The sequence below is a fragment of the Taeniopygia guttata genome, chromosome 4 (genome assembly GCF_048771995.1).
Source record: "Taeniopygia guttata chromosome 4, bTaeGut7.mat, whole genome shotgun sequence".
Taxonomy (NCBI): Eukaryota; Metazoa; Chordata; class Aves; order Passeriformes; family Estrildidae; genus Taeniopygia; species Taeniopygia guttata.
In genome coordinates this window covers 68,705,112-68,730,344 of record NC_133028.1, presented here as the reverse complement: position 1 = coordinate 68,730,344, position 25,233 = coordinate 68,705,112, and the positions used below count along the sequence as shown (strand labels likewise).

The following is a 25,233-nucleotide window of genomic DNA, read 5'->3' as shown; positions in this document are numbered from 1 at the left end:
CTTTGTACCTCCTGAAAGTATGGGTCAGGTGGTCCCCAAGGTGAAAGTGTAACTAAGGATGAATTAACAAGAAATAGCTGTACAATTATTAATGGGCAGCTTGATGTTCTCTATCCACTAATCCTGATGAAAAGTACAGTGTGTGTATCCCTTGTGGAGAAATGAGTAGAAACTTGAAATGTGCTTTTTTGAAGAGTACAAGATTCTACTTGGAAATCTGTCCTTGAGAAGGACAAATTTGGGTCAATCAAGTTTGAGATGCTTTTCCTCAAGGCTAATGTTTTAAGAGGAGAGAATTCATCCAACATGTGAAAATGAGGGGGAATTTATTTTGGTGCTGTTAGCTGTGTTCTGCATGGATCCTCTGTGTTATGTGGGCCCAAGAGCTCAGGTGCACCTGGGCTCCTTTGTCTCAACTAAGTTCAAGGTGAAGTGGTGCACTCCAGCTGTGAAGTTTTGAGAGAGAAGCACTTGACAAGCTGGAAAATGAGATGTCTGATAAGAGTAATGCGGTGTTTTGGGGAACTTTGCGCTGCCTTGTGCCGGAGTCTCTGGTTTGTTTTTTTTGGCAATGATGCTTCTGCCCTGTGAATCCCCTGTGCCTTTGTTTCCCCAGAGGGCCATAAGTGAGAGCAGATCTCTGCCCATTGCTGAGGTTGGCACTCACCTGTGCCAGGCCCTGGCAGCGGGCCGCACGGTGAGCCTGGAGCGAGCGGGTTTGACTCCTGCAGTGCAGCGCATCATTAGGGACGTGATCCACAACCCTCCCATTCTCTCAGGTGAGTGTCACTGGTCCTGCCTGCAGCTGCTCATCCCAGCTAGACCCCCATCAGTCCTGGAAGGCTGGGCCAGTGCCAGGGCACTGCTTTCCTTTCAGGGTTCAGTTGTAAAATAACTTCATGGTGATCCATAACAATGGGGCAGACCTTGAAAAATTCTTTGACTCGGTTATATGGCAATGATTGAGACATCCCTCTTAAATCTGGGTTTACTGAAATGTTTTGGGGAAAAGAAAAAACTTGACCAAGTATTCTTGTAAGTACTGGCATCCTAAGAAAACATGCTGGGAATTTATCACATGACCTTACTAGTAAAACGTATATGTTTTCATCTTGTTACCTTTTTCTATGCCTTTAATCCATCCTGTGCTTTAATGAGGTGCAATGAATTTTACAATGTAGGAAAACTGAATCACGGGCAAGAAGCTTAAACAACTTAGATTATATTTATGTTTTTTCCAAGATACTACCAAAATTCAAGAAATTAGAAAACTTACTCCTGCCAATATTGAGCTGTATCTGATCAAGATGGTGATTGCACTGTTGGAGAAAGAGAATAGAAATAAATCTCAGGATGGCTTAGGTTTCAAAAGGAGGTTGGTGTGGCCTGAAGGGCAGCAGGGAAAAACAGGAGCGGATCAAGCAAGCAGGGAAGGTGCCTCGTGGAATAAAAAACAGGTTAGTAAAAAAAGGTTGTAAAACTGTTCTTCTGTAAAATCATTCATTCTTGCTAGGAACAGATTAACAGAATGTTGTTGGTGTTTCCAGCTGTGCTTAGTGTCTCATCTTGCCAATCCATGTCTCCCTTGGTTTTAAGTAGAGCTGCTTCCTCCTCAGAGGAATGCTCAGAGTGGAAACAGGATTCTTTTGGGATAAGTATAAGGAAGAGGTCAGAGCTGTGCAGCTTAGCTGTGATTTGTTACACACATCACAAGTTATTCCCAGTGAAAACTTGGATATGCTCATTCCTTCATAGCAACCGAATCCAGGTTGTGCCCTGGCTTTGTTTCTGTGCACTGGGATGTGGGCAAAGAGATTCTTCTATGATGCAGGAAGCAAAAAGGTTTAGAGGATGAAAAACCCAGAGGCAATTCCAGCCAGGGGTGTCTGTCTTGGAGTTTGGGGTTCTTGTATTGCTTGAAACTGCTGGGCATAGCCTGATAACAAGTGTCTCCAAGAGGACAAATCTTGGGAAATAAGGAGCTCTTTGTTGCTGTTTGACAACATCCAGGGTAGTCTGTGCCCTCTGCTGGCCTCTGTGACCCCATGTCCCAGTTCAGCACCTTGTACAAAGGACACCCTGCACTGAGTAGCGTGTGTGGTGGGAATGGGAAAAAGAAATACCATATTCCAAATCCTGCCACCTGTGCTGGGATTTCAAGTCTGTTCCTTACAGGGCTTGGGGCTGATTTCTTAATACTGACTTAAACCGTTTTTCCAGCATTGCCCTTTCGCCAAATGGATTTTCTTGCATTCCTGAGTGCTGTTTTGTTTCTACAATATCTGTGTCAGAGCCTTCTTTGCCCTGCAGATGACCTCCTGGCAGTGCAATTGCCTGAGCTCTGATCAGCCTGCTCCTGTTAGGTCCTGGAGCTAACAGTGGGAATGACATGCTATTAGTAATCAAATTAATATAATCCAGAAGAACAGACTGCAAATCCAAAAGCTAATCCTAACAGTCTTTACTTGCTTCTCCTTCAGAAGATATCCTGGTTCTAATAATACTCTATAGCAAGCAATTCTAAATCTTAATGGATGTTCTTGGATTTGAATGGCCTGACACTGGTGCTGCTGCTTTTACAGGGTAATGGGATCAATCCAGCACCCAAGGAAGGAGCAGGGAAAACCCATCTGCATGTGATGCCTTTGGCTTGGCTAAACAGGCGTTCTCACTCTAATAAAGCATGTGGTAAACCTGCTATTAGTGAGGATTTTGATAACACAGGGAGGTGTAGCTGATGCAGAAATGTCAGTGTGACTGCTGCAACCTATGACCAGCAGGATGGTATAAAAAATGAGTTCCTATCTTTGTGCCTGCTGTGCTGTTTTTAACTGACACTTTAGCTGTAAAAACATATTTGAAAATACAACACTTGAGAGACAGAAGTAAATATTTCAAGTTTCCAGAGCCATAGGGGTGGAGGAAGTGTTTTTTCCACTAAAAAAAAAACAAACCCAAGTACAATTTCCAGTTGCTGTGTGTTTGAAATGCACAATCTTCGCTTTCTCAGATTTTATTGTGGTGAAATGAATAAGAAATAGGCAGTGCCCTCACTAAGCAGAGGTGTTGGAACTTTGCTGAGGCTTGTGACCCAGGTAACCTTGTGCTTCCTTTCTGTCCCCTGGGAAGGCTGCAGGCAGCGTGGATGCCAGCCAGGCAGGGAGCAGGGGGCCAGCAGGCCCCTTGAAGCCCATCACCCCGGCCTCCTCCAAGCAGCCTGCCCTCGATCCTGAGGAGGAGGAGCTCTTTGCAGACTCTCAGCCCAAGGTGAGAAGGCAAGAGCACAGCCCAGACCTGGTGATTGGCGTGGGGATCTTCAACAACCCAATTGTCAGCTTCTGTCTGGCTCCCAGACTGTGTCTAAAACCTTGGCCTGGCTTTTGCCAGCCCATTTCTCTCAGCGACACCCCTGAGGCAGTGGTGCCATGTTGCTTTTGTTGTCCTTGCTATGTCCAAATATCCCACTTGGACAGCAATAGGCTGCTACAGAAAACTTTTCCCCCAGTACATACTGTCAGCTCTCTCGTGGCAGACGCTTCTGACACTTTAGGAGGACATTTGGTTCCTTTTTTTTCTCTTTTAAGTACAGGGGTCTGTGAGGCTGTGCCCGTCACATTAAGGCTTTTTGCACTGGTGTGTATAGGAACACAAGCTGTATGAGCAGACATTAAGAGTTTTTATTTAAAAGGGACCTCATATCTCTGACCAGCACCACTTCTTCAACACTTTGCTTCAGTTTGAGGCTGGATATTGCTGTGAGTGCAAATCTTTGTCAGCCTTGATTCTCAGAGTTTAAGTCTTAATCCCTTAGCTACTTAATTAAGGTGTTGGATTTCAGTGAGGCATAAGCCTTCTGTGAACAATTTGGTCAGTTTGTGGCTCCAGCTGAGCGTGAATTTGGGGCATAGAGCTGTGCCAGTGAGACAGGCTGTCGGTGTGCATGTCCTTCCATGTTTGTGCCTTTGTTTTGTTCCAGAACTCACATCCCCCTGCTAAGAGGAGGGTGCCAGAATGGTTTGGGACCTCAGCAGCGACAGCTGGAGCTGTAACCCAGACCAAGAAATGCAAAACAGAAACCAGAAAAGGGATTTTCAGTTGAATGTGGAAATCAAGATTACTTGTTTCTTAATTGTCTTTCCCACCACTGCGAGCATTATCTGCAGACTGTTGCTTCACAGGGGCTTTAATTGCTTTCCTGCTGCTGCCTCCTCTCTTCCTCAAGCAGCGCTTTTAGGACTCTTTTTCACTGTGTGAAATGGGATGTTAATAAAAAGATTTATTTAAATAACCGGGTTCTGTGGGGTTTTTTTTGTGTTCGTGAGGGGGCTGAGGGCGGGCAGGCCCGGGCCGCGTTGCCATGGCGACAGGCGGGCCGCTTCCGGGGCGGGCCGCGCGGGGGCTGCCGGGAGCGGCATGGCTCGCTAGGCGGCGGCGGCGCGCGGGTGAGCGGGCGGGGGCCGCCGTGAGGGGACGGGACAAGGAAACGCCATCGGCACCGGGACGGGAGCGGACAGGGGGATGTGGGAGAGCCCGCCCCGCTTTATGCGCGGCTATAGGGGCGGCGAGGCGCCGGCATCCTCCGGCTGCTTGTTTCCGGTCGCCCGCCCGCCGCGGTGCCACTTTGTTCCGTCCTGCCGCTGGCCGTGCCTCGTTAGGATGGCACCCAGCTCTTCTATCCCTGTTCGGCATTCCCGTGCACGATCCTTAAGGTTCCGGTAGTGCACTGACGCCTTTACGCTGTTACTGAAGTCCGCACTGGGGAAAAGGAGGAGCGAACAAGAAATAAATTGCTCCTCGGGGATGTGGTCACGGCACCGACCCTGCCACAGCTCACGGGGCGCTTGGACAACACTCCCCGGCCCAGAGTGCGGTTCTTGGCGTGTCCTGTGTAGGGCTGAGTTGGACTCAGTGGTGGGACCCTGTGGCTCCCATCGAACTCGGCGTATTCCGTGATAAACATTTGCTTCTGCTCCTAAATCCCTGGGTGACGCCGACACCTTTTTCTCGCCTTTTCCCCGTGGCAGAATCATGGACCCCAGCTTGCTGAGGGAGCGGGAGCTGTTCAAAAAGCGAGCCCTCTCCACGCCGGCCGTAGAGAAACGCCCAGCTCTCTCCTCGGACTCCTCTGCTTCCAAGAAGAAGAAGGCCAAGGTAGAACAAGGGGGCTCCTCCAGCTCCAAACAAAACACAGGTGGGTGGAAGTCTCCTGTCCAGCAGCTGCTCGGTGTTTCCTGCTCTTTGCCTTTAAGCCCTGGTTTACTCATGTGAATAACGCTATATCTGTGAGTTTTGCTGGTGGCTGTTGTCAGGTTTTTCTCTTCAATTGCCGCTTTTGTTAAGAAAGTCACTTGCCACGGTGTGAAAAACCCATTCTCTACTGTGCATCTGTGTTAAGCCTCATCCTGTGGCTTGTTTGCTGTTGTTCTGTTGGAGGAATCGCTACTGCCAAAATTATTGATGTGAAACTGTGCTTTGGATGTGCTTTTGGAAATTTTGAATTTCAGTGCCTGATGGACAGGCAGCGGCAATGGTGCCATTCATTTTCTCTGTGTTTGCCGTGTTGGACAGGGCCTGGAGCAACCTGGTCTAGTGGGAGGTGTCCCCATGGCAGGGGGTTGGAACTGGATAAGCTTTGGGCTCCCTTCGAGCCCAAACCATTCCTGATTCTGTGATTATTTCTAGAAAGAGAGCACCTAAAACATTTAGGTAATTGTAAGTTGGAGGGTATTCATACCTGAGATGGATTTTGCCAGGTGCATCTTGTTTGGCCTGCATGTTGCAATTAGCAGTTGTCCTTGTTTCACCTGGGAGCTAAGCTTTGCTCATGAGTGCCAGGCATTCCAGGGGTTTCTGCTTGTTTTACTGAGGAGTTGTGGCATTTCCCTGGGGTGGTGGCACTGATAATGAGTCTCCCAGTATCAAATAAAGAGTTAATAAAGCAGCACCAAAGATAGTGGGAGTGTGTGGAAAGTGCAGCACCGGGGAGAGGATTTGCTCCGAAAGCAGTGGCAGTTCTCAAATGCACTCTTAAGGTCAGATCAAATACCAGGAGTTACTAAACCACAAAATACCCTGTTGTGCGAACTCAGTCTACACTCATATTTTGAATAATACCACACATAGCTCTCTCCTAAACTCCAGAAGAAACAATAGGGCTAAAAACAACAGAGTTTGGGAGGAGTGAAGCATCTTCTGTCCCTGGGGAAGAGTTGGGAATTTGGGTATGTGTCTGCAGCTTCTCAGGCACCAAATAAAGTATCAGCCAGACATTCTAAAATAAATCAAGGGAGGCCAGGTTTCCATCCATCCCTTTTTCACACTCTCCAAATAAAACAAAATTCTGCGTGGAATATCTAGGCTGCGTCACTGGGGTGAGCAGGGTTTGCTGGGGAGTCAGGAAGAGGGAGAGGGTACAAGTGTGAGCCTGATCTGGAGGATTTGAGCAGCTAAAGAAGGTTTCATTTTGTTTCTGTGGTTTTTGTGGGCTGAGGGTTTCTTAAAGTGCTTTTGTGGCTGTCAGACAATTCACTTACACAAACAGGGACCCAATGTGGCTCTGAGGAGATAAACTTGATCTTTTATGCTACTGGCTGTGTTCCAGGCAGTACCAGAGAGGTTCCAGGGTTCCTACAACACTTTCATGCTGCAGAGTTAAAATCCATCACCTCAAAACCTGCTTTTTATTTCACTTGCCAGATTAGCAGATGTCTGTCAGGATATGTGGGTGTTAGAGACAGGAGGTGGAGTAAAAACCTGATGCTGGGAAATCCCTATCCCACCACCCCAAAGAGACAACAACTAGGATGGCCAGTCCTAGTTTTGTTGTGCAGTGCCACAGAGGTGATGAGGGGAGTCACAAGTGTTTGTGTGATAGTCCCTGGGTGTGCAGTTCCTCCCTCACTCTGATGTTCTGTGCCTCAGAGAGCCAGCCCTTGACACTTTTGGGGGGAGGAGAGGTATGGAGACCATGCTAATCTTCAAGAGACTGCACAGCTAAATCTGGCCTGTCTGTGAAGTCTACCTTAAGCTTCCCACTGCCCCTACGCTGATTACTATACAGGTATTACTATCGTTATTTCAAATCATTATTTCAACAAGTTATTTGAAAAATTCAAAGCTAGTTTACTCAGTTCAGAATAGGAACTGGAAAATAAATGAAATTGATCAAATATGTTTCATTAGTTTTATTAATCAATAGTAAATTGTGGCTATGGTCTTCATCTTAAGACCTTTGTCTCAGTGGTCTCCACCGACAGTCGTCAAGAGCCAGAATCTTCAGGGGCTGTTTTGTGGGAAAGAATCATCCTGAGTCTTCTCTGGTACTGTGCAAGGGAACACCTTTGCCTTCTGTTCCTTGTGCCCACACCCATTCCCCTTTGTAGACCTGTGAAATAAAAAACTGGGATGAGTCCCAAGATTTGTCATTCCATGTGCTTCTCGGGAAGGCATTGCCAGAGCAGCAGAGGCTGGCGTGTTGCACGCACTGCCCTCTTGTGTGTGCAGCCATGATGGGCATTTTGTAGGAATGCTGCAAGTGTCCAGTGCATTCCTTTTAGGAGAGAGGCAGGATTTAATTCAGTGCCTCTTGAGCAGGATTTCCCAGTCTGATGCTGCTGCACACAGCAGAAGGTGACATGTCATCCTTATCACCACTGGCGTTATCTTCATCATACATCTCAGTGTGAGTCCTAAATGATCTTGTACTTGGGGCACTGGCTTCCATCAGTTGTGCTTTTGATTTTGAGCTTGAAGCATTCTCTGCACGGGGGAGTGGTCCTGGCCAAACTTCACTGTAAGAAGTGTGTCTGAGGTGAATGGTTGTGAGGATTTGTGACTGCAGGAGGGAGTTTGCTTCTGCAGGTGAATCACTGGACTAGCTCTGCTAGTTCTTAGTGCCCTAGATGTCTTGTGTCTCCATCTCCCCAACCAGGAGCAGCACGTGTCAATTAGCAAGTCTTCCACTTTGTCCAGATCTTCTGGAGCTTAGTCATGCTCAACCTGAGAGAGGGATTTGATATATATATTAAAAAAAGGGATCATTATAGGTACTAGCCAAGGTTTTTTTGACATGGATGGACTGTGAGGTCACTTACGGCTGTGGCCATTTAGGTGGGTTTTGTTTCCTTCCTGACAGGAGTGTTTTCTGGGGTTAATACAGTTAAATAACTTGTCCTGCATGTAGCTTTGCTCTGGGCCATTTCTGTGGGAGTTCAGGCGTGTGAAGGACTTGCCAGGAGGTACTGATGGCTACACTGTTGGACACTTTTATTACAATTGTCACTTGTAGCTACAAAACTTGAATGGTTTTAAAAATCACGGACATAGCACAGCTACAGAGGACTGGTGAGCCAGAGGTGTGAGAGTTCTGTGGTCAGGACATGAGGAAGGGGTGAGTGTGAGCTCTGGGACGTGTCAGCAGGCAGATGAAGTGAAGTGAGATAAGTCAAGTGAAATTCTCTTGTGCAGAGTGCTGAAAGCTGCACCTGGGCTCGGTGGCATGCCCCTCTTCAGTGTGAGAGGTCTGTGGCCCATCTCCCTGTGTTCTTGGCAAGAACTCCACCAGTTCCAGTTTGGCTTTGAAACTTTGGGATAGGGATGATAGATCCAGCGTGTCCCACTCCCTGTAGTGTTGTGGTTGCCACAGAAACAGCAGCCTTGGGGCAGAGAATTGTCCCTGTTCATTTCCAGCAGGATTTTTGGAAAGGGTCAGATATTCTGAAGGTGATGGGTTATGCAGGTCTCAACACCTAGAAACTGTTGGCCAGACTGCATACAGCTCCTTGGAACTAGAGAAGTGGGGGAAGAAAGGGTCAAACTACCCTTTTAGGAGGACTAGAAAAGACTATTCTAGAGATATATTTCTTGTTGGCATAGCCTCCCTCCCACCACCCTCTCTTCTAAAAGCAAAAACCCCTTAATAAAAAGTGCTGCCAAAGACTAGAACACACACAATCCTCTCCTGCCTGAAGGGTCTCTTGCCATTCAACCCTCCTGCCCCAACTTCTTTCTTACCCCTTGTCTGTCTGTCCTGTCCCTCTGTGGTTGACTCGGTGAGACAACACTGCTGTCTTTGCTTGGAATGTGATCAGACTGTTGGACATTTTATAAACGTTTTCTTCAGTTAAGCAACACAGTTTTATGCATGTTAGGCAGCATTTTTTCGGTCAGGTAGACAAATTTCTATGCCGGTAACTCAATATAAACAGCAAAAGTTCATCTAAAACCAGAAATCTTTTTCCCTCCCATAACACTGCAACAGATTGTCTTTCTGCTAAGCACTTGGAAAGCCTTTGCCAATTATTCCAGCTCACATCCAGATATAAAATTGCCACTGTGGATATTTAAGTCCAAAAGAAAAAAGCGCATGACTTGCTCATTTGTAAGGTACAAGAGGCTTCATTTGAGATGTCACACCAAGTTGTCCAGGTGCAGGTGCTCAGTGCTTCCTACACCACCTCTGTGTCACGCTTCCTGAAGCTGTTCATCATAGCTCTGACAGGATTGGGCTCATGCTCCAAGTCTTTCACAGTTTTGTTCTTCACGCAGCAGCAGCAGTCCAGCAGCTCATACAGGAAAGCCAAGACCACCAGAGAAACTACAGTGAAGATGAATATGATCAGGATAACAAAGCAGGCAGTGTTCCAGTTGTCATGGAAAGGGTAAATTTTTTGCACTTGGAAGCCCAGATACTGTGAAACGGATGTAGTAGTCTCATTCCAGTGGGTGCTGTTGAGGGTTGCCATTCTTGAAGAGCTGTCTAAGTATGCTCACTGGCACAGATTTGGGAGCTGAAACACACAAACAAAGCTGTTGAGGACTCTGTCAATCATAGACATGCTGTGATATTTACCACAAATTGGAACTATTTAAACTCAGAGTAAGTGCTCAAAGTTTCTACAGACATGGATTGTTGCATACTCATATTTGCTCACCAAAATATCAAACTCCAAATATGTAAGTTTGTGATAGGACCAGAACATTTATTTTGGCAGTATCTAGTTCATGCAAGCATCATGTGGTGTAAGTGATTCAGGAATGAGAGAGCTTTCTGTCTTTATTTCAATTATATGCACAAACAGAAAACTTACAAACTAGATTTTCAAGGTGTGCAGTGGTTTCAACCACCTGTCCATCACCATTCTTGAGGCTGCCACTTGTGTGGTGTGAAAGGCCTTATTATTTTGGAATTGCCTGTCAGCACAGACTTGTTCACCTGGAAAACTCTGGACTTCAGGAGGGCAGATTTCCTGACCTGTTCATTCCCCTGCTCTTGCACTGCTGAGTAGTTTGTGCTGGAGAAACTGGGCTGTCCAGATGGCACTGGGAGCATTTGGAAATCTTGTTTGTGGTGCTGTAGTGATTGGGGTGGATAATGAGGAAAACCCAACTCTTTATGAGTTCTTATTTCTTATTTTCAACTCTGCCTAACTCTGGGTTGGCACCTGGCAGAGGAAGAGGCTGCTCTGTGGTGTGGAGGTGATGAAGCAAGAGGTTGACTCCAGCAAACCTGCCTTTGCTCTGTAATGTAATAAAAAATTGTCCAAGGAGCTATGGTAACTTCTAGGATGTCATAATAACCTTTGAATCCCTCAGGCAATTTAAAACTGGGTGTGGGAGGAGGAGCTCAAGTCAGGTCTCCATATTTCCTTGAGGAAATAGCAAGGAGTTTTTAGGTGGAACATGGTGGTGATGGTGTCTACTAAAGCAGTCTGAGCACCTGTCCTTATTTCTGTGAAAATTTTAAAGAGAAAGATATGGTGAAAATGAGGATCACGCTGCCAAACTAGCTTGTGATCTATATCTTATTTTTATTGTTGTAATATGAAACATTTTGTTCTTGATCCTTCTGTCTTCTATGGATTTAAATTGAAACAAAAGAGCTTTGTTGTTGGGAAGGTCCTTGGCATTTGTGTTCCATGCAGACATTTACTGGAGCGGTTGCAGTAACTTACTGTTTCCTCTGTTAAATCTGTACTGAGTACACAAATTAGTAATTGAATATGCAGTGTATGATTGAGATGGATGGGATTAATTAAATTGTTGGTGTTTTTTTTCTTTAAACAAAAGTTTACAGAGCAAATCCAAGCTAAAAATACTCCTGGCTTGAGTCAGGTCCTGGCTTCAAGAGAGTGGCTTGATTTGATCACAGTCTGGGAAGGAAACTCAGCCAAAATGTTATGGGGCTAAAAGTCATGAGGGTTTTTGAAGGGGTGGCTTGAAGACTTATTTGAAACTAATCCATGAGAGAAAGAGAGAGGGGGGAGCTGAATAAAAGGATTTGGAGTCCCCTTTGAGGAGTAATTAAAATAAGCAGGATTTAACTGTGTATTTTAAGTGGCAAGAGGATACCTTTGGAAAAGAAAGAAGTTTTGTTTTGAACTTTGTAAACAAATTTCTAGGACTAAGGATTTTGTTGGAATCTGTTACATGGAAGTTTGCTCGCTCTGTAAACACCAGACACAAAACCAGACTGTTTCTGTGATGCAAAATTTAGTAAGTTTTGGTGGTTTTCTTCATTTATATTGCTCAAAGTAATCAAGATCTCGGGCCACTGGAGGGATTGGTCAGATCTGCTCTGTGTGGCCAGGACCCTTTGCCAGCACAGCTCTCTGCCGGGGCAGTAGCTCTGTTCCCAAGAGGTGAGGAGCATCTTGGGCAGGCTAGAGCTGTGCTGGCAGCATGGCACAGTGCAGCAGCCATTCCCTTCCCTTTCCACAGCCATTCCCTTCCCACTCCACAAGCTCCATCAGGGCAGCCATTCCCTCCCCACTCCACAGGCTCCTTCAGGGCAGCCATTCCCTCCCTACTCTACAGCCATTCCCTTCCCACTCCACAGGCTCCATCAGGGCAGCCATTCCCTTCCCACTCCACAGCCACCAATAGGGCAGCGGTTTGCACAGCGGAGAGACGTTTGTCTTTTTGCCAGGAGGTGGAATTTAATGCTCCTTGAGGAGGAGGAGGATGATCTCCTCAGTTTTGAATGGGGCGAGGCAGATAAAGATCTCTCTTTGCTATAATTATTGCAGTACAAGGCTGAGGTAGCTGTTGCTGACTGCTCAGAATTAAAACAGCACCAATGAGGTTAGTGTCCTTTAAAGCTGTCAAAAATGGGCTGGTTTCCTGCAGTTTTACTTATTTTATAACCACACAGGTCAGATTCATATCATCAGCCAGTCTGATTTACAATCAAGTCAGCAGTTGTATGTATCCAAAATGCAGTGAGTTAAATATTTAATGCACTAGGTTTTAATTTTAAAGCATTAGCATCTTTGGGCACTGCAGAGGAGCAGCTTTATTTGGAATCATATTCATGGAGTAGAGGGAAATGACTGGCAGAAAATCCTTTTAATGCAGCACTGAGGCAGCCCTGTTTAAGAAAGCACTGAGCAGGCATCTCGGGATAAAAGCATTTACAAATCTCAGGTGCATTCCGAGCCGGCTGTTTGCCTTGTACTGATGGCTGCTCCAGTGCTTCCAAAGGTAACAGCAGGCAGAGGGATTTTCTCCCTACCCAGTGTATACCACGTTTCTAGAAGGGGTTTCTCCTCCACACACAGCCTAATTTACGGAATACCCCCTGGGAGGTAACATTGCTCACATTTCAGCTGGAGCTGCCTTTGTTTTAAGGAAAACCCTTTCATTGTCATTTCTGTGAAAACACATAGACTCAATCACAAGGAACGTGAGGCTGCAGGAAACCAGCCACCTCCCCCGTAAGGATGAAATCCATTTTGTTTACTGAATCTTGGCTTGTTGTGTTAGCTCTGCTGTAAGATGGAGTGGTCATCAATTTTCCATTAGTGCACAGATGGTGAAAGTGCTTGTCTGATCGTGCAAGACAAGCTCCTCCACATTCAGCGGGATAAACCTGCTCAGCCTAGAGAAAAATCATTCTGATTCCAAGAAGCTTTTACAGGTTCTCAGCTTACAGGCATATTTTCTTTCAGTAATCAAGATAAACCTCAGAGAATGTTATAAAATGATACACACCTACCTCTTGTGTGAAAGGATGCTGAGAGAGCGCCGTTCTGGTCCCTTTTTTTAGTGCAGCCTATGGCACAGCTAAGATGGAGCTTTTTTTCCATTGGCCAGAGCACGATGCTGCTGACAACTTCCTTTGTGCTCATTTGCATCGAACCCTCAACCCCAGGAGTAAATCATTCATAAACGTGACTCTTACTGCCTGGAATGAGAAGTAAACGCCTCCCTGCTCTTGTTTTTTCGGGAGGGGATGAGCTCGTTAGCAGAGGAGGCGCGTTGGCCACGACCCCACTCTGCTTTGTGCTGGGATCAGCCATCAACCCATGACGCTTGAAGTGTTAATATCTGCAGATTCCCAGCCTCACCGTGTGGTTAGATTCTCTTGTCATGGACTGTGGCAGGCTGCAAGCAGTCAGATTAAACCACATAATCATCCTGATCCAACTGACAGAACAAAAACGTGATAAATAATCTTAACTGTTTGTTGTACCTCTGAATTTATTTTGGTCACTTCAGAGCTCTCATTGCATCTATGATTTTTCTATTTATTTATAAAATGTCCTACATAGACATTAATTTTTAATCTCAAAAGGGAATCCTGTAGGGGAAAATCCCTGCGGGCCACATCTTCAGGGGGAGCTGACTTTTGATTTTTTTTTTTTTAATTTAGTAACCAGAATAAAATATTCTTCTGTAGCTGGAGTTACACTGATTCTTCTATGTTAATTTTAAAATTCTTGTGTTGTGTAAAGCCTTTAAGACAATGTCATGTAACAGCTTCACAATTCTGCTCTTTTATCTTGATTTTTCCATGGAAATAATAGGCGCTCTGTATCTCTGAGATAACTGTTGTCCTATCAGATGTGCTTAGAAATCACCAGAGGATTAAACAATCCCCATGGTGACAAAGAGATGGTGTTCTTTTTCTGGAGTAGCTGAAATTCCAGAAAACTGTTGCCATTGGGTTTGAGCAATGCTGTGCTGGTAATGAGCCTGTGGCTTGTGATAGTGGTTTGTGGATATTTGTGTTTAATGTGCTGTGCTAAGAGCTGACGTTAATGAAGTGGTCATTAACATCCTTGCAAGAACTTTGGAAACAAAATGATAGCGAACCTCATGATAAAGACAGCCACACTTGACAACAGAGGGGGTTCTGAGTTGTTGTTCCAGGGATGCAACACACCAGTGAATTAGATTGCATTTGTATGGCTCTGTATAATAAATTCTCCACTAGAGCTACTTGAAACAATATATATTTTTTTTTTTTAATCACAGCCTTCCTTTACCTGCTGTGTAACCATTGAGTGCCTTTGGGGAAGAAGGGAAGCTTTGTGCCCCCATCTTAGCAGGAGGAAGGTATTGGTGGTGCAAATACAGTGCATTATTTCAGCGTGGATTCATGTAGTGTAAATGATTATGGGATGTTAAGCCACCAAATTAAACATGTTCTCTTGCTGCAGTAACTCTGTAGTCACTTGCTGCTTTCTTAACTTTCTATTTGTGGAGTTCCGGTCAGAAATGTTCCAGAGCTGTGTCCTCTGGGTCTGGATGAAGATGTGTGCAAGGACTCACCTGAGGGTGGGTGCTTCTGCCACTCCTGTTTCTGTCCACAACTGTCGATTCAAAAAGCTGCTGGAAGTAGAGGGAGAACGTGATGGAGCTGAGAGCCAACAGGAAGCTATCAAAGCACCCTCTAATTGTTTTCTTTCTTTGTAGATCACAGCAATGGATCATTTAACTTGAAAGCCCTTTCAGGAGGCTCTGGCTACAAGTTTGGAGTCCTTGCTAAAATAGTGAATTATATGAAGGTATTGTTGTTTTGGTATAAAATAATACTGTTTTTAAATACTTTAATTATTTATTGTCCCGTGGGAGCTGAAAAATGCTGAATGTTTCAACCTCTGAAATTCTTTTACTGCAACAGAATTTCAAGAAACTGCTTGTTAAATTCAAAGTACTGTCAGTAAATGAAATTGTCAGCATATTGTTCCATAACTGAAATCCTGATTATCCCAGCTCACTTTACAACCAAGATAATGGGGTTTATTTGCAGGAATTTCAAGATCCTGTCAATTTTTGGGATTAATGGGCTAGTGATCAAAATAAAGTGTAATTTGAGTCCAATCTTAGTTCCATTTTGGTGGTGGAATTGCTGAATGAAGTGAAATGAATGAGCTGTAAGAGATCCTGTTTGCTTTTCCAGACCCGGCACCAGCGCGGTGATACACATCCCTTAACCCTGGAAGAGATACTGGATGAAACACAGCATTTAGATATTGGACTCAAACAGAAACAATGGTTAATGAGCGAGGTAAAGGAAAAATATATTCAGATTTTCATCAAAGAATTCTGAAAAACCTGAATTGTACACATTTACTAAACCATTAAATATGTAATCCCTCCTTCAAGAAACTAAGTTGGGCTGTAATATTCCGTGCTGGCAGCACTAATAATCTGGGGAGCAGAAACTTCTGCTCTGGTAGTGTTGGTTGTGAGGGAAGTTTGACTTTGCTGAAGTCTACCAAAAGCTAGCTCCAGGTTTCTTCCATAATGAACCAGAATATCAGAATGGAATGGAAGATCTCCTCCCAAGAAGTGTATATAAAATTGTCGCTGAGCTTTTGCCAGATGAGAAAAGGTAAACAAATAACCCTGCAGCACCAAAGTTGGGCCTCTTCTCTGTTAGAGGTGCTCTGTGTCATGGTGAATTATGCCTAGGCTGGTGATCTAGGATCCAAGGACTTAGAACCTGTTTAAACTCAAACCTCCAGCCTGGCAGCTGTAACGTGTGGTTCATGTGCTCAAAAGCACACCAGAAAAAAGTAGTGTCTGCACTGTTTCAAGCTTTGAAATTTCTATCCCTGTTACAGGCTCTAGTCAACAATCCGAAAATAGAAGTTGTGGATGGGAAGTATGCCTTCAAACCCAAGTACAACTTGAAAGACAAAAAGGCTCTGCTCAGGCTCTTGGACAAGCATGACCAGCGAGGGCTGGGAGGAATTCTTCTGGAAGACATCGAGGAAGGGCTGCCCAATGCACAGAAAGCCATAAAGGTGAGGAACACGTGTCTGCAGTTCAGCTGTTCACTTCTCAGAGGGAAGAGAGTCACTAAGACATTTCTCATGAGTTGTTTCTGTTCTTTTGATAACTCAGAAGCCATTTCAGCAGATCTGATATTGTGGCCTTTTCTGTATTTCATCCTTTACGTTCAGATTTGCCCTGATGTCTCAGCACAGCTCCCAGAGCTCTTTCTCACAAAAGACTCCTGATCTCCCGCATTCCAACTGCAGGCAATTAGTTCAGCTTTCACACCTTGACCTCAGTCCTCTGAATCTCATTTTTGATGTATTAGTGTACTCATGTGTTTCATGGCCAGTTACTTTGCAGCTTCTCCAGTTTGTTGTTGCTTTTTGTAGCACAAGGTCTGGCTCTGTTAGAGTTGGAGACCTTCAGCTTGGAAACGAAGTGATTTTGAGTTGTTGTTTTGCATTTGTTTTTGAGGCTTTAGGGGACCAGATCATCTTTGTAAATCGCCCTGATAAGAAGAAAATTCTTTTCTACAACGACAAGAGCTGTCACTTTGCTGTGGATGAAGGTAGGTGTTGTTTTACATAGGTCTTCATGACATCTGAATTCATCTGATCTGAATTAATCTTAAGTAACTCTGTGTATAAGCAGCCTTCAGGCAGAGCAGTCTTTTAGGGTGATAATGAAATATTAGGTGTGTCCAGATGAGAGGGCAGTGTTTATATTAACACAAAGCTAACAAAACCAGCAAGTGAGTCCAGTGGTAATACCCTCTGCTTTATGATGGCTACATTGGAACATGGCACCAGGAATCCAAGAGTTGTCTTCAAGAGTAGTGGTACAGAAGAGACTAAAAACCATCTCACTGTGAAAGAAATGGCAGCTAACATTTTGCTGCTTAAGGGGAAGCCAAAAATACCACAAAAGGATGATTTGTGGGTACAAGATTTTTGTTGGTGATTTTCCCCTTTTATTTACCGTGTGCCTTTTATTGGTGAATGCAGCAAGAAGGCATACATGGAGCAGAAGGAGGGATGAGGATGAGGAACAGAGGGATGAGATGTAAGCAAAGTTCTTGAGAAGGGGGTGGTTACAACTGGAGGAGAGCACAGATATGGGGCAGTGGTGCTGCCCAAGGCTGGAGTGGATTTGGGGCTTCACAAGTTCAGCATGTTTGTTGTGTCAGAAATAGTGGTAAAATCCTCTGGTGCCATTTTATGCACAGAAGTCAATTACAGAAATCAGGGTGTGTTCCAATAATGACATAAATGCCAACATCAGGTGTCTGTAAATGCAGAAAAGGAGAAGGTAGTCTGTGTCAGAAGATCTTATTTTGACTGACTCAATGACACTGAACACTTTCTTTTTTTTAATGTATTGTTCCTGTAACATGACACATAAAGCCATTGCATAACACTGCATCACATTATGTATGGTAAAAAAAAGAGTTTTGGTACAATTTTGAGCTGCTCTACATACAGGACCACAGGAGGATGCATAAAGATTTTTCTTTCTTTGCCTACCTCCAAGGGAATCTTTATTTCCAGTAGAATTTAGCAACTGAAGATGTGTATCATTAACTATTATGAACTGAGAGGACACACTTGTAATCTCAGTAATAATAGTTCTGTTTCACAAAGGTGATTAAGTAGAAGTGAGATCTAGAGCAAATAAAACATCTCAAAATGAAGTGTAAACAAGAATTTCTATCATTTATTGGTAGCAGCAGTGACACTGTATGCAAAATGCAGAATGGATTCACTTGGGAATTTCTGATTTCCAAATGTTTAGGAATTTACTCAGTGCTCTTGCAGTAACTTTTGAGACAGAGCTTTTAAGTTTTAGCCACTGGTTGTATCACAGTCGTGTTGCTAAATGAATGTTTTTTCTTGTGCAATTTTTTCCAGATAGCAGGAACCCAACCATACTAAAAGAGTTATCAGAGGGAGGTCTCTACCCTGCTGCTATTAGCTTGTAATAACTCCAGGATTAGCTGTGAAATTTCATAAGAGAGCCTATTTTGTTAAGATGTAGACAGAGGCATCAAGCAGCCAGGATAAATCCCGGGCTCCTCTTACACAAGACACGTTGAAGTACACCCGTGATGAGCAAGCAATGCAAGCTATTGCTGCCAGAGGTAGGAAGAGGTTAAAAAGCCCCTTTAAAACGCCTGGCCTCCTGCTGAAGGAAGGCATTTAAGCCCGCAGTGTGTGTCCTGAAGGGATCCTATGTGCAGTGTTTGTAGTTCAAGGTGGCTCTGCTTCCTTTTATCCGCAGGTGGCAGCAGCTTCCCATCCCAGCCAGAAGTGATGTTTTGTTGTTGCTGTGTTCCTGCTGGTTTTGGTTTTCCTTTTGATGCTTTGTTCTGAGAGGGGGCAAGAATATTTTCTCCTTTGTGAATATAGTGATCCGCCTGCATATGGCACAGTGCTGAAAACATCCCTGAGGAGGTTCACTCACTGCAGCTGGAGCAGGTCCTTTTCCCAACCGTGTTATCCTGTGATGAAGGAAACCCATCCTTCCCGAGCAGCTTTGCTTTAGGAGTCTTTCCAGAGCAGCAGAAGGGTGTCTCTTAGGGAGTCACTGGCAGAATTGTCTGTGCACAGGACGAGTTATGACACGTCTCTGCCTTAGCAATGCTACTGCAGCTCATTATCTCTGGCAACGTTCAAATGAAGTTTTTTAAAAGACTGCAAAATAAGCCTTGAAGTGTTGGCAGACTCTTTGATCTAGCAGCCGATGACAGTTCAAAATATGTTTCTAGTTTAATGTTTATCCTCAGAAATAAGGTTCCTGTGCTCCTCAGTGCACGGTGCTGCCGTATGGCATCCCAGTTTGGAACATGTGTTGGCTGAGGGTGATAGCCTTGAAAAGTCGGGTGTCCTCTCCCACTGCTGCCTCAGAAAAAGAGGAGCTGCCAGGGCAATTTGGAGCTCTCTGCCTGGCGTGGTGGGCGGACCTCCTTTCTGGCAGTGCCTGCCTCTCTGCCCTTGATGGCTGAACAAGCTTTTCTTTCTCCCCCTGTGAAAATAAATCCCAATGTATCGCAGCAACCAAGCGCTGCCTATATAGCGTGATCTCAAGGGTACTGGAGAGGGTTTTAGTAGTAAGGAACGGCTTTTGTTCTTGCTTTTATGTGATTAGCCGAGGAAGGTTCAGATTGCATGTGTTCCTTCTGGACTTCCTGGCTAATTAATCTACTGTCAGTGGTGTGGAGCTGAAAGTGTTTATAAAAGCAGGGCCAGATTTCAGGTGCTTCAGCCAAGTCAAGGGCTGCCTTTTGTGCTGGGGGGAAGCACTTTGCATGTGAACAAGGCTTTCACTCCTGTGCTGAATGCTGAAAGGCCAGTTTGATTGCCTAACTGCTAGAGATGGTATCTTCCCCAGCTGAATGCACTATAGGAGGTACTTTATTGCTGAAAAATTCGGATACTTAATTATTTTAATAATTAAGTTTTAAAATTCTTCCTAAGCCTTCGAAGGGTTTTAGAGAGTGGCCAAAAGTTCTTTAATTAAAACTGTAAAAACTGCTTGGGATCAGTGCTGATTTACAGCTGTGGTGGTCCAGGGGCAGCACAGATTTAGCATCAAGCACCTTTTCCTTCTGGTATAAATCCAGTCCTGCATTCCCTGGGACTGTTAGGACTGTAGTTTCTTCCCTTCTGCATTGTTATTGTCTGGTTTTGTCCTTTGCTCAGCTTTTGGCTTGGCTCACTGAGGATTTTTAAGCTGTTTTTAATCTCTGGCAGATTTTATTACCTGTGTGATGTATCAGTTTATCTCCGTAACCATCTCAACCTTTCTGCAAGAGCAGGTGAGGCAGTCAGAAGTGCTGGATAAGCCTCTCCAAAGTCACCAGGCAGTCATTTACCCATGACTTCATTCCCCAAATGTAAGCATTTATAGAAAGGAAGTGTGTTAGAATATAATCACTCAGGGAATGTCAGTGCAAATTGTTTTCATCTATGAGGCACCTTGTGATGCTGTAAAATCAAGGTAACTGTGCATCCTTACCCCTTGGGTGTTTCAGAGAGAGAAGGTGTCTGCAAAATCTTTGTTATGCTGCCCTCTGCTTTAGCTCTGTGTTGGTTCCCACTGGTCAGAGCTCATTGTTTTGACTTCATGTTGCCGGAGATGTCAGCAAACACCTGAACTGGCTTTTCACCAGCTTCTGGTCTCATTTCCTCCTCTCAGTACTCGAAAGACCAGATTTAGCTCTCTGAAGGAGCAAGGAAGCAGCCTGTGAGTAGTGTTGATTCTGTCCAGTTTCTGAGTTAACATGTTTTAATGATCAGATTTCAAGATATTGTGTATAGGATTTGTTCATGACATTTGCCTCAGTATTGGGATCACAGCTTTCTGCCTCTTCTCAGGAAGATCTGCATTGGAATCAGGACTTGAATGCTCTGTGAAAAATGCACATCTTGGTGAGGGTTCAAAGCACCTGCATGGCTTTGACCAGAAACTCCTGGGAGATTTCTCCCCTGGGGATTTTTTCTGGGCTCTGTCTTGTCAAAGCAGCCTAAGCCTGCAGAGATTTTCGGCTTGCCTGAGTGCGGCCTGCTGCAGTCAGGTGAAGCCTTGCTGTCTTTTTATCCTCCTGTAGCCATTTTACTTTCATTCTGGCTGATGGATAATATAATTTAGTGGCTCTGAGAGACAAGTCTCACCGTTTCTGTGCTGTGGTGGTGTCAAGATCACTCAGCAGTGGACAGGACACGGAACAAGAAAACTGAATGTGCTCTGTCATCCTAATGGCTGCAGGCACCGCAGGAATGCATACATCCCAACCTGTTCTCCATGACTGGCTGGAGCATGCCAGCATGTGGGGAGCCTCCTGCTCCAGCCATCCCCTGGCACTCCTCACAGCAGCACTGAGCTCCTTGTGCTCTGTGAAAGAAAGACCTTGTGAAAAATGGTGTATTGAAGCCTGTGCTAGGAGCTGCTTCTGCTGCTGTTGTCTGCTCTTCAGACACACAGCAAAGGCCAGGGTGACAGCACTTCTGATTCTTCTCAAGGAAACCAGGAGAAATCTTTCCCGATGTCAGGTCAAGGGTGTATTTCCTGAGGTGCAGAAGTACCACAGCTACAAATGCAGATGGTTGTTTCTTGAGAGCTGTAGTTATTGCCAGCTTTTCCCACAGGTTCTCATATTTCAGAGAGGATGTCACAATAATTCAGAAAGTGTATTCCCAAGGTCTAAACTTTCCCTGGCTGATAGGGGCGTAGTCCTTGGAGACTTAAAAGCCTGACAGGTAATATGTAAATGGTTCAGTGCCAGCCATGCAGCTGCTCTCTTTCTTCAGACCTTGCATTTGGCCCAGTGTCTGGTGTTACACCAAATCAGTTTTGTGATGAGATGACGGATGACTCTCCCTTTCCTGTTAGATGGCACACCAAGTGCAGACAGCTCATATGCACTGAAGGGTGGCCCCTCCCTTTGCTTCTCCACCTTTATCCTGTACTTTTAGTTCTGAACCAGTCCTTCAATAGGGAGTGTTTCCATGTTGTTGTGACTCCCTCTTTCCTGGGCAGTGAAGTGTTTTAAAACCCTGCATGGAGATCCTGCATGGGAAGGAGATTCTTTTGCAATTACTGCAATCAAAGCAGTAGTGCTGAAAGCAGCCTGATTTATGGAGGAGTTTTTAAATGGAGTTGCAGAATATGATATGGTGACTCTGGTGGGGCCAGTTAGTGGATTAAATTGTCTGTATGTAAAGTCCATTCTAGCTCTGCAGTTTTGGATCTCGGTGCCTGTTCCATTTGTATTTCTTGGCCGAGTTTAAAAGGTGGATGTGAAGCTGGAGTGATGTTATAACCATGGCACTACAAGAAATGCAGACCACTGTAGTTAGATATTAACTGTGATCTGCACTTCTGTACATGCTGATCCTTGAAGAGCTGACCATTTATTTTCTAGTGTTTAATTTTTCACTTCTGTTCCTCAGAAGAATGCAGACCAGTTTAACCTTAAGCACCTATCCTCAGCTTTCCTTTTTTTTGCACCAGGGTGTATTTGTCCATATATCCTGAACTCTAATGATGAGACATGTTTGTTTGCAGCAGGATATTATAAATAAGAGGACAAACCTTCTCCACCTGCTGCAGCTGGATGAGGTGAGGGATGATCTGTGATAGCAGGCTCCGTCAGCTATGCTGAAAGCCTAGAAACCCCCTCAAAATGGATGAGCAGATGGAGAATGTCTTGACTACAGTGTCAGTCCTTGCAATAAGGGATGTGCACACTGATCCCAGGGTGCTGAATAGCCTCTGTGAAAAACAGGCTGTGAGCTATCTCCCTGTAACCAAACGTGGTGTTTTGACAGGTTTTGGTTCTCTTCACAACCACTGCATTATCAAAAACAAACACAGTCTTCTTAACTGGTGAAATTCCTTTCTTTCCTTTCCTGGAAAGCTGGGGCAGTCTCTTACTGTTGGCAACAGGAAGAAGAGAAACGCCTGAGACTCGAAGCATGTATTTGCATAGAAAAACAAGGTGCTTTAGGTAGGGAATTGTTCCAAGGGCAGGAACCGGATTGGTTTTGTACACTCCCACTTGGTTGCAGTGTGCCCAGAGCCGGGATACCTATGACAAACGGGCACGGGAGCATCTCATCCCCTGCTGCACAGGACAGATCCTTAAGCATGCAGAGGTTGTGGTTGTTTTGACAACTGTATACTAAATTTATCTGGAAATAAAAGGAAAAATTGAGTCTTGCCTTGCTGTGTGTGCCTCGTGTTTTATTTATAGTTTGTTAGCCAGACCTGCTGACAGGATGTATCTTAACTCCCTGCCTGGGGAATGAAGGGAGGTAGGATCGTACCAGCCGCTGCCTGGAGAAGGCATTCCAGAGGCTCTGTGAAACTTTACGTGAGGCAGAAAGTGTGCAGGCAGATGGCAGCTGCTCTAATTAAGACTTACTGTCTCTGTCTGTTTTCCTGCTGCTGTGGTTTTTAAGGTGTCTCTCTTCTTTTTAACACCAGAGGAATTTTAGTACTTTGTTATCTGTAGAGAACTGTATGGATCATATTGCAGCGATAAAGGAGCTCAGAGCCACTGTCTGAGCTTGAACCTTCAGCAATGATGACGAGTCTCCCAAGTCAGTGGCAGCTGAAGATGTGTAAATGAAGCTGCCGTTTATGGTTAGTGATCACCCTTCATCAGGATCTGTGAAACTCACTCACAGCCTACACTGCTCTGGAGATCCCAGGCAAAAAAAAAGGAGCAAATAAACACGAAAAGCACAGGTTGCCTCCGGGTGCTCCTGATGCTCGAGTGTAGTTCAGCTTGAGGCTGTTTTGTTGTTGTTTTGTTGGTTGGAGTTTCATCTTTTCAGTTTTTGGGTGTTCTTGGCAGTGCATCAGCATTTGGAGGGGGTGAAGGCTGTGCTGAGTGAGTGCCTGCTGGCGGTGACAGACTGACGCGCCAGAATGTTTGAGTGTTTGAAATCAAGTCTCTTTCCTTCCCCTCCTGTGGGGTCTTTGCCCAGGGTTTGCTCACTGGGATATAAAACCAACTTTGTCGTTTCAGAATTCCAGAAGCTGTGGAGGAGCATTCCTGTGGATTCTATGGATGAGGAGAAGATAGAAGAGTATCTGAAACGACAGGGTATTTCTTCCATGCAAGAAACTGGACCAAAGAGAATAGTAAGAGATACAAATTGTAGATATTCGTAAGAAATCCCTCCCTTCCTGATCCTGCAGTGTTAATTCCAAAATGTGTTGGTGAGCCTATGCATGGCTTTGTGGAGCTTGCGGGGAGAGTGTGACCAGTGTTAAAAACTGGAAAATCCAAGTGCTGCAGCCAGCAGTCAGTGATTTTTATGACTTGTTAGAGTCAGTGTAATTAATCCAAACAGCATCAAAGGAGGGTAGACTCCAGGAATCCCCGTGAGCTCCACAGTGGAAGATTCTGCTTGAAGCTGTACAATACATCACGAGTAGTTGTATTTTGGGAGGAAGGTGAGGAAGGTTTAACTTTTCTGCTAAATGTATTTGAAGTCCTGATGGGATTGTGGACAGAACTGTGGGACATGTACCTGCTTCTGTAGCTGCACTTAAGAATGCCAGCTTTACTTCTGTGCCTGGGATACTGTGGCTGTGCTCTGTCCCCACGGTCATCTCCCTGCCTGGATTGGATTTGGATGCTGTTTCTTCTTCAGGAACCAGCACTTCCCTTCCTTGCCCACCCCTGGTTCTGGCAGAGCTCGTCTTTCGCAGCAGTGGTGACCAGCAGGTGTCACACGTCAGGTCAGATGTCACAGATCTTCTGAGTCCTGTTTGTTTCTTCTTGCAGGCTCCCATTCAGAGGAGGAAGAAACCTGCTTCTCAGAAGAAACGCCGGTTTAAGACTCACAATGACCACTTGGTTGGAGTATTAAAAGATTACTCTGATGTGGTTCCTGGCAAGCAGTGAGCGGTTGAATTCTGGAGCAAACGCGCGTTTCTAGACGGGCTTTCTGCTGCTGGGGCTCTGTGTCTGCTCACACAAGGACTGACTGTATATAATAATGTGATGTGTTTCCCCCACCCCAGCAAGTGCCGAGGTGAAACAGGTCAGTTTAAGAGCAAGTATGAGCTACTAAATTTAGAGGTTAATTTAATTAGCTAATGGGAAACGTGTCTTTGAGTAAGAGGTTCTCACTAGTTGCCTGTTGGCTTAGGGTGATAAATGGTGCTCAGCATGTAATGCAGGAATTCCTGCTCAGTGCTTAACTCTGCTTTTACATTGCTTAATGGGTATTTACCTGGAATTACTTACAAGGGGCTTTCTAGTGGGATTGAATACAGCATTTGTTTTACCTATTTCGGGGAAAACTATTTCCTAAAATCACTGCAGGCAAAGTTTCTTTCACAGTCAAATACGCCCACGGTTTGTATGCTTCTTCCTTGCCATGGGACTGAGCTTTACTGAAAGGCGGTGATATCTGAGACTCAAATTCAGAAAACCCCCCACTCCCGAAATTCCAGAAGGCTGTGGGATGGGATGCAGCCAGAGCTTCCTAATGATAATTAGGAATTGCCCTCGGCGATGTCTCCTCACTGTTGTGGGTACAAGTGTGTTGCACGTTCTGCTCTGTGCACAGGAAGGAAATAAAATGACTGGTGTAATACTGAAGTGTTTTTTTTCTTTTAAGTAATAAATTTACAATGTAGGTTTCCAGTGTTGCTTCCTTAAAGAATGGAAGAATCAGCAACTTTTGTGCTTGTTGCATTTTCCTTTTC

The 25,233-nt window shown here is 44.8% G+C and overlaps 3 protein-coding genes across 9 annotated transcripts in view; 2 read left to right on the top strand and 1 right to left on the bottom strand.

Moving 5' to 3' along the window:
* The window catches only part of WRN (WRN RecQ like helicase), a 28,111-nt gene extending 23,823 nt beyond the window's left edge, over window positions 1–4,288 (top strand). For 2 of the 3 annotated variants that reach the window (XM_072928893.1, XM_030272153.4), the window contains exons 33-36: window positions 617–779; window positions 1,243–1,457; window positions 3,130–3,267; window positions 3,977–4,288. In XM_072928893.1, the coding sequence (XP_072784994.1) occupies window positions 617–779; window positions 1,243–1,457; window positions 3,130–3,267; window positions 3,977–4,099 (639 nt within the window). In that variant the 3' untranslated portion in view covers window positions 4,100–4,288. The remainder of the gene's footprint in view (window positions 1–616; window positions 780–1,242; window positions 1,458–3,129; window positions 3,268–3,976) is intronic. The other variant, XM_041716042.2, reaches the window with a different exon arrangement.
* Window positions 4,289–4,331: 43 nt separating this feature from the next.
* On the top strand, window positions 4,332–25,121 carry GTF2E2 (general transcription factor IIE subunit 2). Of its 2 annotated transcripts, XM_002196050.7 has the most exons (8): window positions 4,332–4,442; window positions 5,025–5,191; window positions 14,698–14,789; window positions 15,185–15,292; window positions 15,852–16,034; window positions 16,483–16,576; window positions 23,540–23,655; window positions 24,305–25,121. In XM_002196050.7, exons 2-8 carry the CDS (start codon window positions 5,029–5,031, stop codon window positions 24,422–24,424), a joined length of 876 nt encoding a protein of 291 aa, XP_002196086.1. In that variant the 5' UTR covers window positions 4,332–4,442; window positions 5,025–5,028; the 3' UTR covers window positions 24,425–25,121. The 2 variants fall into 2 exon arrangements, with proteins under 2 accessions (XP_002196086.1, XP_072784991.1); XM_072928890.1 differs by lacking the exons at window positions 23,540–23,655; window positions 24,305–25,121 and adding an exon at window positions 22,424–22,727.
* Window positions 7,170–13,152, bottom strand: SMIM18 (small integral membrane protein 18). 4 transcript variants are annotated; one of them, XM_041716043.2, is made up of 3 exons: window positions 12,995–13,152; window positions 9,013–9,788; window positions 7,170–8,786 (listed from the first exon to the last, which is right to left on the bottom strand). In XM_041716043.2, exon 2 carries the CDS (start codon window positions 9,741–9,743, stop codon window positions 9,447–9,449), a length of 297 nt encoding a protein of 98 aa, XP_041571977.2. In that variant the 5' UTR covers window positions 9,744–9,788; window positions 12,995–13,152; the 3' UTR covers window positions 7,170–8,786; window positions 9,013–9,446. The 4 variants fall into 4 exon arrangements, with proteins under 4 accessions (XP_041571977.2, XP_041571981.2, XP_072784992.1 ...); XM_041716047.2 differs by having other exon boundaries at window positions 7,170–7,998; XM_072928891.1 differs by having other exon boundaries at window positions 7,170–7,384.
* Window positions 25,122–25,233: the final 112 nt, after the last annotated feature.